This window comes from Athene noctua, chromosome 1 (genome assembly GCF_965140245.1).
Source record: "Athene noctua chromosome 1, bAthNoc1.hap1.1, whole genome shotgun sequence".
NCBI classification, from domain to species: Eukaryota; Metazoa; Chordata; class Aves; order Strigiformes; family Strigidae; genus Athene; species Athene noctua.
The window spans coordinates 35,078,635-35,098,229 of record NC_134037.1 but is presented as its reverse complement, the minus strand read 5'-3'; the positions used below and the strand labels follow the sequence as shown (position 1 = coordinate 35,098,229).

Here is a 19,595-nt window from a genome sequence, read left to right as displayed (position 1 = left end):
CTTCAGTATCGTCCATTGAAAAGGCCTAAGTATTTTTAAGACTGTTTGGCATAATGCCATTTACCATTTATAAGATAAAGACTTCCATATATAAATATACAAATAATACATACACTAATACAGAAGTGGTTTTCTTTTCAACAGATAGCTTGGCCAACATTTCTCATAACTAATGAGAAAAATCAGAGGTTAAGAACTGAGATGACTGTGGTAAAAAAGACATATAGCTCCTAAAAAGAATGTCTGCCCTCAAACACCCATCAAACTTGTTAGAGCTCATCAATGTTCCTTTCCATACAGGCATGAGCGTATTCTTGGTCAGCTGGCAAAAACCAAAAGCGCCCAAGAAGAAATTATGTAGTCACATCAACAGAGGGACATGCTGGAGCTAGTAAGTTTGGCCTTTTATTTAGCTTGGACTGAATGCTGTTGTTACTCCACAGATTTTAGCGCAAACCTTGATCCGAGCCAATCAATTCAAAGTGGAAGTGAAGTAACTTGGCATCTATCTGAAAAACACAATGTAAATGCACATATCGGGAGCAGGCTATGCCGCGCCTCCCACTGGCATCCCAGACAAGTGGCATTAGCATGTTGTTCCTAAAGGTTGTTGTATTGGGTTTGTGGTGGGGGTACGGTTGGTAGTAAGGGAGGGGCTACAGGGGTGGTTCCTGTGAGAAGTTTCTTGAAGCTCCCCTGGCTCCAAGTCAGACCCACCTCTGGCCAAGGCCAAGCCAATTAGTGACAGTGGCTGCACCTCTGCAAGAATGTATTTAAGAAGGGGAACCTGCAGCAGAGGGGGTGTAGGAGTGAGGGAAACACCTATGCAGACCCCAAGGTCACTGAAGAAGGGGGAGGAAGGGGAGGTGCACCAGAGCAGAGATTCCCCTGCAGCCCATGGAGGTCACTGCTGGAGCAGGTGGCTGTGCCCGCAGAAGGCCGGGACTCTGAGGGGAGCCCACGCTGGAGCAGTCTGTTGCTGGGAGAACTGCAGCCTATGGCAGGGACCCACACTGGAGCAGTTCGGGAAGAGCTGCAGCCCATGGGAAGGACTCATGTTGGGGAAGTTAATGGAAGACCGACTCCTGTGGGAGGGACCCCATGCTGGAACAGGGGAGGAGTGTGAGGAATTCTCCCCCTGAGGAGGAAGGAGCAGCAGAAACAACAGGTGATAAACTGACTGCAACCGCCATTCCCTACTCCTCTGCGCTGCTGGCAGGGAAGAGGTAGAGAAATCAGGGGAGTAAAGCTGAGCCCGAGAAGAAGGGAGGGGTGGAGGGAAAGTGTTTTTAAGATGTGGTTGTATTTCTCACTGTCCTATTCTGCTTTGATTGGTAAATTAGTAGTGGTATTAAAATTAAATTGATGGAGTTTTTTTCCAAAATCAAGTCAGTTTTTTGCCCATGACCATAATTGTTGAGTGAGCCCTCCCTGTCCTTGTCTCAATCCCCAAGCCTTTTGTTATATTTTCTCCTCCCCATCCCAGCAGGGGGGATGAGTGAGCGAGCAACCATGTGATGCTTTGTTGCCCACTGAGCTTAAACCACAACAGCTCTTAACGTAATTTTACAGAACATCATCTGCCATTTTGCAGCTGACTGGAAGACTGCTGGAAGACAGAAGAGCATTGCTGTACAACCAAATGAGAGAAACCCCTTCAAGCACACAGGTGTGCAAGAGCCAGTAAAGAAACACCCTGCTATTTACTGCTCTGGTATTTGCTCAGCTATTCAATTGCTAACCAAAGCCAGATGCTTTCAGTGAGATAGTGACTGATATGCAGACACTGATTTTTCAATTTACTAATAGTATCAAAATACTATTTCTGTTCCCAACTTTAACTATTATTTCTAGTTGTTGTGTTACTGTCTCCATAGAGACAGATTGCTCCCAACTCTCATGCCCTACAGCATGCTGGATGTGGAATACCCACAGTCAAAGTCTCTTCCTTGTCTGATGCAGGCTAAGCTGGGATGAAGTGGTGGTATGATAGCACTACCTTTGACAGCCATGCTTAGGTACAGGCTTGACCTCACAGAACTAAACTGCTTAAATCAATTCAGTGTTACTACCTGTAGAAAGAGACCATAGGAATCTAACCTGCACGTGATACTTTTTGCTTGGCTTTTCTTTTGGCAGAAAAATTCATCTTCAAACCTATCTATCAAAAAGATAAATAAGGAGATTTAACCTACAGAGACAGTGCCATTACAGCTTCTTATTTAATTCAGCCACATCACTTTACCAAAATTCCTTAAAAGAATTATTGTTTTTCTCCCAAAACATTTTTTTCCCCCCATTACAAAACATAGCAAAACAAAGAGACAGTGTACGTCCTGAACTGACTGATATACGGGCTGTGATTGAAAGGTTATACAGCCAAGGGTGATAGACATCTACATGTCGCTAGTTCATGCTATTTCTCTATTTCAGGACACCTTTGACAACTTAATTTACAATCCCTCCTTTTCTTTTCCTTACTGCCTAAGTGTGTGTAGACATGGTTTATTTCCCAGTTTCTCCTACAAGACAGATTCCCCACAAATCCTTTAATTCTAAAAATTTCAGATTTAAACCTAGAAACTAGGTAGTACCATACATACTGACCATTTCAAAAGGACAACCTCTATTAAATAGCATTTTCTACTACTGTAAAAATGTTATAAACCATCCAAAGAAGAAAATAAAACCACACATCTAAACACAGGGTTTAACAGTGGCAATGTTGTTTGTTTAAGCATTGCCAAAAAAATTCATTCCTAATCCTTATAATAATTTTCTAGGTCAAAGTAAGATTAGGTCCACAATAGCATAGACAACTGATGTCTGACAACGTGCCTTTAGTTAATAACATTATTTGCTGTCATAGCTTTTATTTAAAAAGAAAAGGATGCTGATAGTTCAGAATTTTAAAAGAAACATTTAAACAGAGTCAAAATGTAAATGGCACATTTGTTTGTTTTAAAAAAAAAAGCCGCTCACTGGCAAAAACACGTATCTTAAGTGTCTCATCTTAAGTGTCTCTTTAGTGGCTTGTAGGAATAGCCATTCCCTAAGACTTCCTTGGCACTAAGATTTAAAACTGGGTAATAGGAACAGATTAATCAACTTTTTGTATAACTGATTTCAGCGTAACTTTTCTGTGGAAAAGAGCCCAGAGCAGCACAGCTGGATTTAATCCTAAACATTCAGTTCAATTCCCATTCCCAGGCAGCTGTTTTGCCCTCCCACAGACACTCTCTGCTTAAAGATAACAACTCCACTACTGGCAGATCTGTAACACCTGCCCCACCGGAAGTAACTGAACCTACCTGGGTACGCTGACAAGGTTTAACGTGTTACACAAAAGTTGGCAGAAACAGCAAATACCAGAAAGTTTTGGGAATCTATTTAAATTTGTATTTCTCAGTTGGTTTTGAGAAGTTCCATTTTACCTGTAAGTCACTTTTATACTATATTTTAAGTAAAATCTGTGTCTGTACAGAGTACCAAATTACCTGGCATCCCATGTGTTTTGATGTAACCTCACACCAGTTTCCCCCGGAGTGCAACCGGCAAGAACCAGCATTATACCTCTGAGTGACCCAGGACTTTGGAGAGCTGAAAAAAAACTGTCTATTCACCAGCCCTCAGCTCATGGCACTGATTAATATTCATTACCCAAGCAGAGGTTCTTGCTCATCTCACAATTCAAGTGAGAACTGTATGAATAAACTGCACACAGGTTAAGGAAAGTCGGCTGGGGAGTGCTGCTTTGCACAGCATGAGCTCCCCATTCTGCAAAGCTATCTGTCACTCCTACCCAAAACTCACAGGAGCCCAGTTCCAGGATTTGCAGTTCCCACCTGAGATGTGGGAGCAGGGCTGAGACACTCCAAGGACTGTATCCAGCTGCTTCAGAACAGCATTTCTTCTCTTGTGACACTTGCTGTTAATTTTTAATGCAGAAGAGTCTGACTTTCAAATACTTTACAAAGGCAAAGAATAAACCAAAAATCTGCAGAATGATATTCACACATAGGTCTATTCACTGTCTCTGACACCAAGGATCATATCCTACAACTACACATCATGACACCTGAAGTATTTAAATGCAACGGATGTACTGGAATGCATACATGCCTTCTAATAGTGCACACATATTCTAACTCATATAAACATCTACGTATATATTCACAAGCAAGTACATCCCTCCCAAAACATCTCATCTTACTTGTTATGAAACCTCAGTAAAACAAAGAATATGAAAGCATTCACATATACTATTGTATTTTTTTTTTTCTGCTCCTGAACCTACTTTATTGCAACATTTCTGAAGCAGGTAAGACAGTGTGCTCTCATTAAACAGGTGTTTCCTATGCATTAAGTCACAGAAAAAATTAAGTTGGATGGAAATGTACTTTGGGTAAGTAAGAAGAAAACATATGACTTGACCAGAAGTATCAGAAAGATTTCTTAAGCACAGAGTCATCTGTAAATGTAGTATCTCAGCTTCCCAAAATTTTTGAAAATCTGGCTCATGATCCTACAAAAAGAGTACCTTTTTCTTCCAAAGTTTATTTTTTTCTGAGGACAGGACTCAACTCATATAAAGAATAACTGCTTCCAAAGAGCTATACTTGTCATTGTAATTACCATATTCAGAATACATTCCATACACTGTCTCCAACACTGAACCTACAGGACAATGTAAATATGCCTACAGAAAAATGCACATGGAGATAAGATCTGAAAAAGTTTTTTAAATTATCAGTTTGAGTAGGAGGGTGTGCCTGCACTTCCAGACTCCGCTAAGGGAGAAACTGTCTTGCATAAACAGAGTGTGATGGATGAAAGTTAGATTTGAGTGCTCCATCTAGCGGCATATTAAGCACAGTTTTAATGGTTAAGAACATGTGGCCTAACAGATTAGAAGAGCAACACGTGGCGCTTGCTTCTGCTCTGAGCAACACAGCAAAATAAATTCTTAGCACCTATCTTTTTAATAGCATAACATAAAAATAATCTCCAAAACTAACATAAAACTTCATGGAAGTTTAATATAGTTAGGTCCATAAAGGTAGGTAAATATTTTTACATTTTTAATTATTAGCTTATTTATTCTATTTAGTTAATAAATTTTAATAAGAATGATAAATTTTAAAAAATTGTTCATTTGAATTTACATTCATATTTGAGCTTACATTTCTAGTGATAAGATATATTACATTTTCAGTAAAAAAAAAAAAAGAATTAATAAAAAGCCAACCATTAAAAATATATACTGACTCTTTAGTTGCTTTAAAGAGAACATTTTTCCAACAATCATTCTGAGAATAACTAATTAGAATTGAAGCTCATATTGCAGAGAAAAGAACTGCCGAATTGAGGACTAGGTTTCAAAAACTGGAACTTTAAATTCTAGAAATTAATGTACACAGTTAAATCATAAAATACATGTGTTAAAATCAGATAAATGTCTTCATATACTATTTTTGCATTCAGTCAAGAGAATCTGCCGCGAAACTCATGCGCAAGAGAGATTTTTAAGAAGCTAAACATGTATAAATGCAGAGATTTCAAGCGTTGGAGCACCTCAAAAGTTAACTAATTCAACTGTCTTAACATATTAACAGATAGGCTAGCAGCACATAGGTCCCATACATCTACTACGTGCATTAGCCAACAAATAATCACTGTTGTATATTGCACTTTGCATATCCTGGTTGCAGACTTTCTATTCTCACAGTGCACTTACACAGAAAAGACAAAAACAACTATCAAACTGAAAATAAAACTGTAAACTCTGCCCTGTCCCTACATGTCTTCAAGCTGAGAGGCAAGCCAAAACAAAACACCTGTCTCCCTTTGAACTAAAACCTTAGAACAGTCCTCTACTTGGACCAGAAGAGCAACCTGATCTGTTAACAGAATCATATTAAGGTTTTAAAAACTGGGGAGTGGGGAGGACAGTAACTAGTGAAAAAAGAATAAAGCAGCAAGGTCCCATACACACAGCCATCAAGTTGTCATATCATTTAGTGGTAGCTCCATCAGTCAAAAAAAATAATCCAACCCAAAAATAGAAATAATACCATTAGAAAAGAAGAAAACAAAACAAACTGAAAAACCCCAACTCATAGTCTGAAAAAGGCTGTAAGGTCTAGAAACCTGGTCTTTTTATGTGAAAGCAATAGCTCCACAATGTCTTTATAAGCAGGAGCAGTATACATACGCAAATCACTTCGTTAACTGATAGGAAAAGCAAGGAGGCGAACAAAAGGGTAATTTAGCTGATTAACAGCAAATTAATAGACAGTGAGAACAGAAATCTAGGCTCAGCTGAATCCCTCTGGCTAGGCAACCCACAGCCACAAGAGAATGCAAGTGTGCTGGAGGACGCTTGACAGTAAACTGGAATTCTGCTGAATGTTGATAAATGGAAAAGGTACCTAGTATGTCCTTACATTAAATAAGCATACTATTTTATCATCAAGGCAAGGTGAAGTCACAGTCATGGACTGAAATCTCACCAAGTCAGGCACTGTACAAACACAAAACGAAACCCCAAACTCCACTGAGCTTGCAGTTTAAATGCAAGGCAAGAAAACAGGCAGACAAACAAACAAGAAACAGTGACTACATTTATATCCGTGTAATAGTGCCAAGGGGACTGTACTTCTTGATCTATTGTTAGAGCAAGCCCTGGAACAGTTGTGCCCTGGGACAGTCACCATTCTCCCATTTATTTGTAGGTAGGAGTCAGGCCAAGAATAAATCCCAGCAGACAGCTTCCATGCAGCCTTTCTCCTGAGGAGTGCAAGAGCTTCACATATAGAAATGCACCATGTCTCGTTACTTGGTCACAGATGTCAAAGAATGTCTCTTAATGTAGTAGTAGGGTAAATATAGCCAATGAAACCATGTGAGATGTGCACATTTGAAAACATAACTCTTCTGCTTGGTATCATGGGTGAAATGGAGACAAGAATAAACTTCAGTGATTCCAAAGTGTAGGTGGGGAGTCCCTGATTTTGAAGCTCACATGTCATACAGAAGGAAAAGGAAGGAAGGAAGGAAGGAAGAAAGAGTTAGAGCAATGAAAAAGCACATGAGCAAAGATGGAAAGAAAGTTTTCAGAGGGACATTTGGAATGGATAGGAAGAGAATGAAACCATGCATAGTCAAAGGAAGCACAGACATTTCATAATTATTAACCTTCTTTCTGATACAGTCAAGTTTTTCCTAAAGGCCATTTATCAGCGCACTGATTTTAGAAAGCTCAAATAAACCAGTCTGTCTACTCAAAATCATGCTGCAAGAAAGAAACTGTAATGGTTCCTGTGCATTACAGTAATTAAGTGCACTATTATAAGAAAAAAAAAATATCGAAGGTATCAGAGAAATATTAACACAAGATACTAACCAATAATACTCAGTACCACACCATATAACCCCTATGGACTCAACAGGATGATCAGAATGAATACACTGAATCCTTATAACTAAGAAAAGGAAACAAAATGAACTTTTTCAGAAAATAACAGAAACAAATGTTTGTTCCCAGTTAAATCTATAACTAAAATTAACTCTAAAATTAATAAAAGTGTATGCATTATTCTATAATAAGCCAATAATTAGTTTCCTTTTCCTTTCACAGGCTTTCATTTTTCACCCAAAGGGGAGCAACTTCCCCACATATGTGAAAAAAAACAAAGGTTTGGATTTCAATCCCAAGACCTAAATTCATCCTTCAATACGCTGCACAGATCATTCACAGATATGCAGCTTTACCAAACACAGTTTGGTTCATCCTTCACAGTTCACCTTTTTCCCTAAGCTCTCAGATCAAAAGAATAACAGTAAATCCTGAGTAGAAGTTCATGTAACTTTTATGGTATGCAAAAAAATATATGCATATACAAAATACTCAATAGGAGGACGGGGCTGGGGGGGAAGGATCATTCTCTGGCTATAACGCCATGCCGTGTTTCAGGCAAGCTGAGTTTTAACTGCAGTTCACTGCATAGCTGCATTTTGAAAAGTGCTCAGCAGCTAAAACTAGGCCAAGTTTTTCAAAAGCTTTCAGCTCCCTCTTAAACCCTTAAAATGTGCTCCACAACCCGCAGCGCCCACTGCTCTTCTCACACCTGCTACCTCCAATGGTTTCTGTATAGGAAAAAACTGTCTGCTGAGTGTTCTTGTGAATTGGGTTTTCATGGAGAAACCTAGAGAAGTCCTGGGTTTCTGTACAGGTCCACTCTCACAGTTCTTGAAATTCTTTGAAATTAAAGCTACTCTGCTTGTCAGGTGTTGAGTCTTTTTGAACACAAGATCCTGATTCCTTTTTGCTTTAGTATCCCCCTTTTTTGCTTGACAACACTCATTTTACTGCAGGACTACTTACTAGTAGAACAAATTTGTTGCTATTCTATGTATTAGATGTGCAGGAGAAAGGTAAGTGACAAAGAACAATTAATAAAATAATGACCATGTGAAAAAACAGAAGACAGAGCACATTAATGGTAATGAAATATAATGCCTTGCCAACTGCCAGAAATGTAAGAAAGAACTCAAGATTTTACAGTTTGTGACATCCTTTTCTTCCATGTCTCCTGATTAAGTCAAAATGCACATTTCTTTTTTCCTTTTCAGAAACCAGATTGTTACCACATAATTTGTACTGAAAATGGCTATCAAATATCATTACTTAAAGGATGCCAAAAAAGGATGTTACAGTCAGGAGTACTGTGAATTTTGCCCCAGTTTCCCACCTTTGCGCAGAGCCTGCCACAGGAACAGCAGGTTTTTGAAAAAAAAAAAAAAAAGCTATTTCAGTGCAGTATATGAAGAAATCGATTATTCTTTCGAGGAATCTTCTATTTCAAGTGAGTAAGAAATTATGATTTACAATTATCCTTAACTTTGCTTATCTGTCCTCAGAGTTTACCTGGTTTCTGGCACTAAGCTTCAAACTCCCTAGCAGTAACTTAACCCTCCGGGGAAGAGAAAAGCACTCAATCTCTTTCCCCCTCCAGCTTATTCTTTCTCATTTAAAGACCAGTCATTCTGTCATGTAGGGGTTTTTTTCCCTTTTCTTTCTTTTCCTTTCCTTTTCTCTTTTTTCCTTTCTTTCCCTTTCCTTTTCCATTCCTTTTTCCTTCTTAAGGTAAACTAGAGAAAGGGCTTTATCAGGCTTTTAAAGGGAAATTCAGCCATATACCTTCTGTGACATCCCCATTTATATGGCACGTATCTCAGTGAAGTGTTGGATTTCTTGGCAACAGTATGACTTTTTTCCCACTCATGCTCAGCTTATTTCATTTGCATATGCATGTATGCACTTTAAATAATTCCATATGCACAAAACAGATTTCTTACTGCCCAACACTAATTTAACAAGCACTTATTTACAACTCCATAAGCACTGTAAATATTTTCAGCTACTCAGAACCACTGAATATTGACAGCACTGACCAAAATTCTAAAACTAGAGCCATTTTAGATTACATTTTCATTAAAATCTGAATCAGATGTAATCTAAATTACTGCACAAAGACTACAAGATAAATTGGAACTAATTTGTAAGAACTAACAAACTTCCTAGCAAAGGTATTTTATTTTACACTAAGTTAAAGCTCAGTCACATATTTAAACAAATTCAGCTCTTTTTAAAATTGCATGTCCAACTCTCCACATGAACAGATGTTAAAATATGCTAGCAGATGTTACAGTACAACGTGACCTGCCTACACTCCATATTTAAAATATCTCAGTGAAAAAGCTTAGCTAAAAACATTTAAAACCAGCCTCCTCTTCTCTATAGCCTTTTCCTGATGTTTTCTTTTGGTCTGCTTCTATACGCTACTGTATGCGTGTGGTTTCTCTCTCGGCCCACAAGCTTCTTTTCTTGCCAACAATGCTACAGCACTTGGAAGAAATCACTGGAGCAGGGATTTAATTTATGCCTTCCTTCCCCCGGGAGTACCCCCAATCACAGACGCTCAAAGCAGCACTCGAAACACCTGAGGAGGATGGAGGACGTGGTCAGATCCTCTCCTCCTACAGCCAAGCCAGCATCAGCACATTCGTCTGCAACCACAGTGTCCCTTTCTTTCTGACCTCCAGGTCCTCTCCTCCCAGTCTCAACCCCCTGCCTCGTACCTGTTATACACCAAGATCTCAGAAGATCCCTGCTCCTAACACTTTCTAACCAGAAGGGTAATTTCATCAGAATGGAATGAAATTGTGTCGCTCTGTTCCTCCCAGTACCGTAAGAAAGGCACTATGAATGAAACAATAACACCTTCACTGAAAGAAACCAGAATGTCATCTGGTAAGGTTTTTTCAAACGAGGCTCCAACTTTACCGTGCTCTACCCACTCCTGATTAAATCCATGAGCCAGTATACAAAATCAGTTTTACTTAGCTTTTTACCTTTTTGCTGACAATATGTGAGTACTGAGCCTATTTTCAAGCCTAGAGAGTGTGAACAAACCACACATTTAGGCAAATACGAACGAGTATGCAAAATATAAAACTATTAGCACATTTATTTACGTAAAAGTACATGAACAGCTTTTAGTACCTCCTCACATTGTTCCAATTTCCAACACTATTTTATCTTCCAGTTTCAAAGACTGCATGACAGAGTCTAGAATATCTCTTGTATCTATCACAGGATAAAAGTAGTTATGCACAATCTCGTCTGGACACAAATCTACTAGTTCTACAAAAATACTTGGTTTTAAACGTTAAAGAAAGTATTTTTTCTCAAACTTACTCCAAATCTAATTTGCATTCTTCATTGGATGGCAGTAGGCAGAAGCTGTTCTCAGTTTTAAAATGAGGTCTGGATTTCATTTGTAATAGTCTGTTTTATGTTATTCTAGCAAGTCTTTGAAGCAAGTATGAATGCAATTTATGTCGTCTAAGAGGTCTCTTTTGCCTTGCCAGGACAGTGTTGCCACTGGAAACTCAGTCCACCTAATGTTCAACTATTACAGCTTTCAGAATAAGGAGTCCTACAGCTTGTATTAATAATAGGATGAAAATTATTATCAGCAATCAGTAATAGTGTCTTTAGTGGATGTAGATCTTTTTAAAAAAGAAATTTGAGATTACCTTTTTGGACGCCACTAAACAATTCTTCCTCTAAATTTACTCCAACATGAAAACAACTCGACATAAATTTTTGTGTCCTCTGACAAAGAGACATAATCTCAGTGGATTGCAATAGACTTTTTTTTTTTTTGGGGGGGGGGGGAAAGAAGGTATCTCCAGTACTTTTGAATTATTTTGTTAATAATTTTGAAGAAATTAATATTAAATGGTTACAGTAAAGAACAGGGAATGTACTAGCTAAATCAGCTTGCCTTGTGCTCAGAAGACAGGGTAATTCAATCCTAGACAGTCTTTCTAGAAAATGCAAATGTTAAGAAGTAATTTTGCACAGTATCTACTTTTTATGTCTTTTTTGGCTATTGATTTTCAATACAGTCTTATCCACTCTACCTATACCTTACATTTCTACAGGGCATCATTTTCTGTTAAATGTCTCTGTAAGCTGTCTTCCATAGAAGACTTCTATTTTAGTTGCTCGATATAGTATTTAAAATAGTACATCTTTATTACTCAGTTGCTGATTTGCTTTATATTGGCACTCAGCAAATATGAACATTAATTTTAAGATCTTGCTTTTTCTTGGTAAGACTGTTCAAAGTTAAACATTTTATTTGCAATAATTCTATCTTTCTAGCTTCATTTATACTACTTTGGCACCAGATTTCTGACTGAGCTGATATTTAGATAAGAGAGGATAGATTCCAGACCCTCCTGTGCTTACACACTAAAGTGCTACAATAGGGACCTGTGCAGTATCTCTCCCACATTACAAGCAAAGCACTGAAGGAATGGCGGGTGAAATTTGCTTGTAACGATGCTGCTAAATTGCAAAGAATAGGATTCTGACCTCAGTTACAATAGGGACATAATTTAATTATTTGTGTAAGTTTTTTAACACACCATTTTACTGTGGCATTTTTTGTTTTAAAATATTGAAGGATTTCTAAAATATTTTCTTAGGTAATAAAAAATCCTGCCTTCCCATCTATTCTTACAAAGTAGTGCAGATTTTTTCAAGTATTGATGAAGATTGAATTCTAAATATAACTGGATACTTTACTACCAAAAATATTTCTGCTTTCTCATTTGTTTCTCTTAGCTCTTTGTCTGTACTATACCCCCAGCTTCAAAGGCTTTCCACTTCTTTTCCCATGACAAGGATTGTAAAAGTCCTATCAAGATCAGGCAAAAACCCATGAACAGCTACATCTTCCTGCTATTAAATTAATAAATATAATTCTGTAATTAATGTATGGCATACACACACACATATACATATATACACACATATATATGTGTATATATATATACTCTGATTAATAACATGGTGCCAGTTTAGTGACAAGTAGAGATAAGGTCTCAATGAATGCTCAACAATGTTAACCAAGTACTGAGTTGGCAGTGATCAGACAGGTCCCTAACATACTCCTATTTATAATTTTTATTCAAATACAGTGAGATAGCATTGTGATATGATACAGAACAAGGCCTCCACTGTCTAAAGGTAGAACCTAAATAGTAGTCTGTAGTGCTAGGGCCTGAATAATAGGCCCTGAAACAAAGTTGACCTCTAGATATCTGAACATCACAACCAAACATTATCCATTATTAATATCTGTTAATTTGTTACATCTGTATTAGTATTATCATTTATTAGTAGTATCTGATCATTAACGAAATATGTAAGTGAAAGATGTAGCTTAGAATATAATCAGTAGGGAGGATGAAATGTCGTGAGAATGTGTATCCAACTTCCCTCGTTTAGCCTTGTTCAAGGCTGAGAACCCAAGCGTTTGGCCTTGTTAGAAACTCCCCTGGTTCTCCCTCCCGAGCCCTGGCCAGGCTTTGGTTGGAATCCAACAGCAGGATGAAACCAGATGTTTCCGCTCAAAAAAAAGTACAAGTCATTCTGTCTTGCTGATTTGTGGTATATAAGGCTGGACCCTCTTGCTGCCACTTTGGCAGCCTCACCTGTGGGTGGACGCCCCGCGTAGGATTTCCCCCTTGCCGGGACAGGCTCTGCAAACCCTCGCTGTAACCGGGGCTGCCCAGCCACTGCAGGGCTGGGTGATGGTGATGTGTGCAAGTGGTGAGGGATCTGTCTTAATCACTATTTGCCCCATCATGTAGTAATGATTAGGTGCATTACCTTGCTTGTCCTTATTTTCTATAAGTAACCGCATATAGTAATAATTAAGTGTACTATTCTGTATTTTCCTTATTGCTTATTTTCTGTATTACTGAAATGCTGGGGTTTCAACCCCAAGCCCCAGATTAAGGTTGACATATGGGTGATTCCCACAGCCCTTCACAAAGGGGGGGTGAGTTTACCTTTAGGCTTCCCTCCAGGGTGGGGCCGGCCTTGAAGGGAGAGCCATTGGGTAAATGAGCCCCAGGTGTCTGCATTAAGTAAGCAAAGGTCAGGTGTCCCACTTAGGAATAAAAGCTGGGACCACTTGCAGGGAGGGGCAGTGTCTGTCTGTGAGGTGGATGCCCTGTGCAGAGTTCCCTGTTGGGGCAGGATCTCCTGCCTCCCTGGAACTGGGCTCCAGTCAGGTCTGGCTTTTGTAAATGTGGGCTGTGTAGAGATTCAGTATGTGGCTTCCTTGGTCTTAGCTGTTCGGCTTGTTGTCTCCCATCCCTTCTATAGGAGACTGCATTTCACCATTTATTCCCCCCATTGTTGGTCATGCAGTGTCATTGTTGGGGTCAGTGGGATTGATGTTGATTATGTATAATCTGACTGACTTGTTTGTACCCCCAGTGCTCACCCATGTACTGACCCTTTTGTATCAAATACACTTTGGTTATTGGTTCATCTTTATGCTGGCTGTGTCCTTTATGCTAGGCTTAATAATTAGCAAAACAATTACTTGGTTATATTCTTTAATAATTAACAGTAAAACAACCCTGTTTTCTTCACTCTGGTGTCTGAATTTAACTGGCATCCTCGATCAGCAAAACACAGTCTCAGACATAACCAAGAACTTGATTCAGTTGTCAAGAACATAAGTATTTAACAACACCTTAAATCCTCTGGTATTCATAATACTGAAGGAAAAAGGTCCAACCCTTAATGGTTTAACAGTATAATGGGAAATTCGTCACAAGATGAGATCAGTGTCATGGGCTTTCATAGCAACCATCAGAAGATTTTACTTACAAAGAACCATTATAGTGCAAACTAGATCCATACATTGATATCAGTATCAAGGACTTTCAGCCTGGACTTGATTTTCATATCAGTGACCTTCCAGTTTATAATGATACTCACTCCTCACTGAATATGGGAAATCCTTTCTACTTCATAAGACACCTCAAATTGATGACATAAATGAAAGCAAGTAACAAAGATGGAAAGGAAATGCTATATGACAGACTGCTCCTACCAAGAGAGGAAGTCAAGGAAAATGACACATATCCAAATGTCAGCATAAAGCATTGCCACAAAATAAGGGAAAGAGATATGTTTTCTTAGAAAAACAGAATAGTTGAGACTGGAAGAGACCTCTGCAGGTCCTAGTTCAACGCCCTTGCTCAAAAGTAGGGTCAGCTAGAACACTTTGCTTAGGGCCTTCTCCATTTGGGTTCGTATCATCTCCAAGGATGGAGACTTTACAATGTCTCTGTGCGATACATTGTAGTGTTTGATAACCTCCACAGTCAAAGAAGTGAAGGGTTTTTATGTTTAAGTGGAACCTTGATTAAGATTTCAGCAGCATGATAATCATCCCTCCTTAAAAATGAGCAGAAAAGCGAGCTTCCATATTTTGAATGGAAAAGTTCATGCTTAGAAAGTTAAAACAGCTATTCAGATGGGATAGGAGAGAAACACTGTTTCTTTTTACATGTATACCAGGAGCTTTAGGAGATGTGAGGAGACCTCAACACATCAGAGAAAGTCAGACAGATATGTTATATATATGATTGAAAGACATGTCAGGAAACAGTGCCAGGAACTAAAAGGCAATGCAGACAAGCCATTGGAATTTTGAGTATGAACACCAGCAGAAAACTTTCAAGTTATAAACACAGATAATTAAACTAAAGAGTTAAAACCTAATTCCAAAAACACAAAAAGCCTTCAGCTCACTGTAGGTTTTAAGTCAGGGTTTTAAGACAGTTGGTGGGTTCTACCACAGTCTTTCTGATGACGCTTATTTTATCTGTTCACCATTCATGAATTTGATTAACTTCTTCAGCCAGAATAGTGTTTGTTTAAAAGTACACGGTGTACTACACTTACTCCTTACTGCTGAGTGTTACCATCAACAAAGACAAACTGAAATAACAGATTTTAAACATACTTGTAAGCTTGGAAACAAATTCATCTGGACAAGTTAGGCAATTCTCAATGTCTCTCCTATAAAATGCTCCCCTTGTCCCATATCCTGTCCTTGTTTAAAATGAACTCTGGCAGATCCTTGATATTTTATTAAATGTAGTAAAATTTTGCATATCCTAAGACTGAGGTGTCAGTAAGATTATGATGCTTTATAATGGCCTTCTCAGACTGTTACAGAACTCACTTTCCATCTCAATTCATTCACAGAAAATTATTCTGCAAACAGACAAAAGGATGAAGCAATGGCCAAAGAAGTGCAGATACCATCAAGAGAATAAACTAGAGCCCTTAAATTCTATCAGTTCTAGGAGAAAGAGGGAAGAGAATGAGAAAGAAACTCATCAGCTGATGCTAGTTGTAACTGCCTCATCTAAGAATGCAAAAGGAAACATTGCAAACCATGTAAACAGGAATAAGACACTTCTCAGTTGGAAAAAAAAAAAGGGGGGAGGGGGAGGGAACAAAGGTGTATGTTTAAAAAAGAGGCAAGAGAGAGATAAAAATACAGATTTTTTTTTTTTTTTCCCCAAACCATGGCCATGTGCATAATATACATAAAAGTCCTTACCTTTTTCACTGACACTTTCACTTTCTATCTCCACATCTTCACAGCTAGTATATTCTGGTGTTGATGCCCCTTCTTCCTCTGAGCTACTAACTGACATCTGCCTTTTCTTTCCGCCTCTTTTTGCTCTATGAGGCTTTGGAGGGGATGGCCGCACTGATTCCGACTGGTCAGAGCTAAGGGAATCATTCCTTAGCATGGTCTCCATTTTCTCCCGCTTTGCTTTTCGCATGAGAATAGCAGAGCTAGGATCAAGGCGGCTCTGTTTTTTAAAGGAATCGTGGTTCTTGTATTCTACGTGTTCTATAGGAACTGGACTATGCCTGGGAGTTGGTGGGCTATGATTAGTTAATTGTTTAGTAACAGAAATTCTTACATCACCTGTTCTGTCTATAGAGTACGACCTCTGAGTTTCCACAAGAGATTTTCTGTCCTGAGTTCCCTGTAATTGTGAGCGTTTTCCTAATTTATTCTCAGGTACCTCCGCTTCCTCCATTTCTGTATGTGGCAAAGCTACATCACTGTGTCTTCTCTCATGCCGTGCCTTAGAAACTTTTGCATGCATACGCATCTGCTGTTCCTCAGGATGCGGTTTTACAGGATATCTTGCCAAATTTGGGTCACTCCTGTAACGGGTATGATATTCATCTTCCTTCCTTTGTTTTTCATCATCAGGCACTTTGCCTTCCTCAAGTTTTTCTGGCAAGTCTGGGTAGTCCTGTGACTTGCCTTTCTCCAGCCTTCTACCTTCATGCCGTTCTTTACGCTCCCTGTCATCTGCTGGTCCTTCTTTTTGAAGTGAGGATTTTGGCACACGCTTACGCTCACTCTTTAAACCTTTGCCATTCTGGTCTGAAACCAATATTGTCTTCTTCCTACAACAAAATTGAGTACAATAATTTGAGGGATTTAATGCAAAATATAAATACTTGTGTACACTGTGGTAAATGGATTATAAACCAGGATAAGCTCCAGCAAAACATATAGAAAGGTACTGGATCCATTAACATGAATTAAATCTATTAATCCTTCCAGTGACGCTTTTATTTTCCAACAGCAAACAACTTCCAGAGTCCACAAAAACGTAAATTACAGGTGGTCCAACTAATAAGTAAAATCACAAAGAATATTAACATGGATAAATGCAGATAAAAATAATTTACCCACATTAAGTAGGAAGACTCGGAGTTATCTTGGTAGTAACTGCACTATGACAAGAGTATTGGAGTATGTTCTCCATTTTTCTGGCAGCAGTCATGAGGGTTACAGACTAACCACATACACACAATACACTTCAAGCACACTAAGAGTATAAATATAAACACAACCAAATGGAGTATCTCCCACAATGACATTACAGAAATAATTCATATGGATATAAAAAATGCAAAAGAGAATGTATCCAGAAACAATAATATTTGACCTAGTTTCCTTTATCTTACTGAAAGTCTGAAAAGAAGGGCTCATTTCATAAGCATATAAAGAAAAGCAATTTGACTCCTTGAGATAAACTAATGGCATTCCTTTCTCTGGTAATAAAAGAGGATGAAAAATGTAATTTATATCTCTATACAGCCAAAGTACAGAAAGATGAATAATGAAGCTGTTTGAAAATTATGGTCTGTCCTCTTTCATCTTCTGCTCTGGGAGAATAAGCAAGCCGAAGAATCATAAAATCCTCTTATACTGGATATTTTTATTTCTCTCATCATTCCAACTGCCCTTCTGTTTACCAGTTCACATATGAATCCATCAATTCTGAAAAAGGCTGAACACAGCTATACACTGCATTTTAGATGAACCTTCACCCAGACAAAGTCACTAGGACTTCGTTTTGTGGCACTGAATCTTCCCTTCCACAACTGATACATCTTTAGATTACAGATCACGGATTTTCACAGATGCATTCAGCAGGACAGGCAAAGGTGGATATGATCCAAGTTAAGTTCCTGTCTCCTTTTTCTCCATTTCCTTTTCCTCCCGAGTTTTTGGCAATAAATGGGACCTGTGCTTACTGTAGATGCTCTCCATTCAGAACCCCTGGACTTCATTTGAAAGTCTCAGTGACAAGCAGAGAACATTACTATTGTGTAATTCATATAACCACCTCACTTTTGGACAGCAAAGCTGAAATAGCATTTTGCTGCCCTGCAATTGTCCTTCAACTGAGTGATGACTGTTCTGGGAGCCTTCCCAGTGCTGGGGGAAAAACTCAACAGAATCAGAGAGAGCACCATGTGTTTGTTTACATCATACATATACATAACACTAACATGAGTTTTAAACCCAGTCAGACCTCATCCACACAGTAAGTTACTAGCCACTGTTCCTTATCCATTTTCAACTTCAATAGCTGTGGAAAAACAATCAGCTGTTCTGGCCAAGAGAGAATCTTCTACTGCAGAGTCTTGTTTTGTTGACACAGGCTCCCTTTGTGACTGCTCTGCCATCTGCCAGGAAGCAGCCAAAAGAACATCAACTGCTTCGTCCCATTATCTTCTCTTGATTAGCTACTCCTCAACCTGTTCATTACAGTGAATGCAGCTCAGAAATTTACTCATTTACTCACTTAAAATATAGTAGTTTGCTTCCAGTTGGCAGTATTCTTGTATACAACTGGCTCTGAATTCAAGATGGTACTATGGCTGTTCTTCATGAACGTTTACCTTGCAGGTGTAAATGAGCTCTTTTAATAGTTTCTGGTTTATTACTAGAAATAATACTCTCACAAAAAGAGAACACATAAGGATCTCTGACAGAACTCCAGAGGGTTGGGGTTTTGTTTGTTTGGCTTTGTTTTTGGGGAATATGTTGGGTTTTTAAATTCTAGTACATTATTTTATCAAGTTAAAGGCTTGCTCTTTGTTTAATAACTTTAAAATCCCTGCCAAATTTTCAAGTAGCCTACAAGACTATATTAAAACGGTGCACTAAAATGCCTTGCAGTACATGGAAATATTCCTGAAATACTTTTTTTTTTTCCCCCTTACTTCTGTTGCACAGACCAAATCAGACAATATATTTGCTAGTGAGCACTTATCCTTTTGCAGTCAGTAAATCAATTTTTTCTTTGTTCTTACATGCAAGGCCCAGTTGAAATCCCCATGTAGTATTACTGAACTAGCATTTATAATTGCAAGGCTCTATCAAGACAAAAAAGCATTACCTTTCTCTTGGAGGTTCACTTCTAGACCTTGATGAAACTTGCTTTTGGTCCAGGCCCATAGCTGGCTGTGATACTTCTGCTCCTTTCCTACGGTCAGACTGCACACTGGAAGAAGAGATTTCCTGTGATGAGGCAGTTGCTGTACTTAAGGGAGTCTGTGATCTTGATCGTTCTTGAAGCCTTGCTTTCTTTTCTCTCGGTGCATCCGAGCTTCCACCAGTTGCTGTATCACTCAGTGCTCCGTCCTGGCTGGGTGAGGGCTGTGGTCCACTTCCAAAAAACCACGCTCCAGATTTCGTTAGGATTTCTTGTTGCTTTCGACATAAATTGCATACCCACATAACCTAGTTGAAGACAACAAGAAGAGTCAGTGCAGCTACCCCGTAGACCCTGAATACATGCTCGCTATCACAGAG

General features: G+C 38.7%; 1 protein-coding gene across 26 annotated transcripts in view; it reads right to left on the bottom strand.

Moving 5' to 3' along the window:
* RIMS1 (regulating synaptic membrane exocytosis 1) overlaps nt 1–19,595 on the bottom strand; it is a 350,587-nt gene that overhangs the window by 168,779 nt on the left and 162,213 nt on the right. For 25 of the 26 annotated variants that reach the window (XM_074895864.1, XM_074895868.1, XM_074895888.1 and 22 more), the window contains 2 exons: nt 19,180–19,523; nt 16,017–16,888 (listed from right to left, as the gene is read on the bottom strand). In XM_074895864.1, coding sequence (XP_074751965.1) covers nt 16,017–16,888; nt 19,180–19,523 — 1,216 coding nt within the window. The remainder of the gene's footprint in view (nt 1–16,016; nt 16,889–19,179; nt 19,524–19,595) is intronic. The other variant, XM_074895881.1, reaches the window with a different exon arrangement.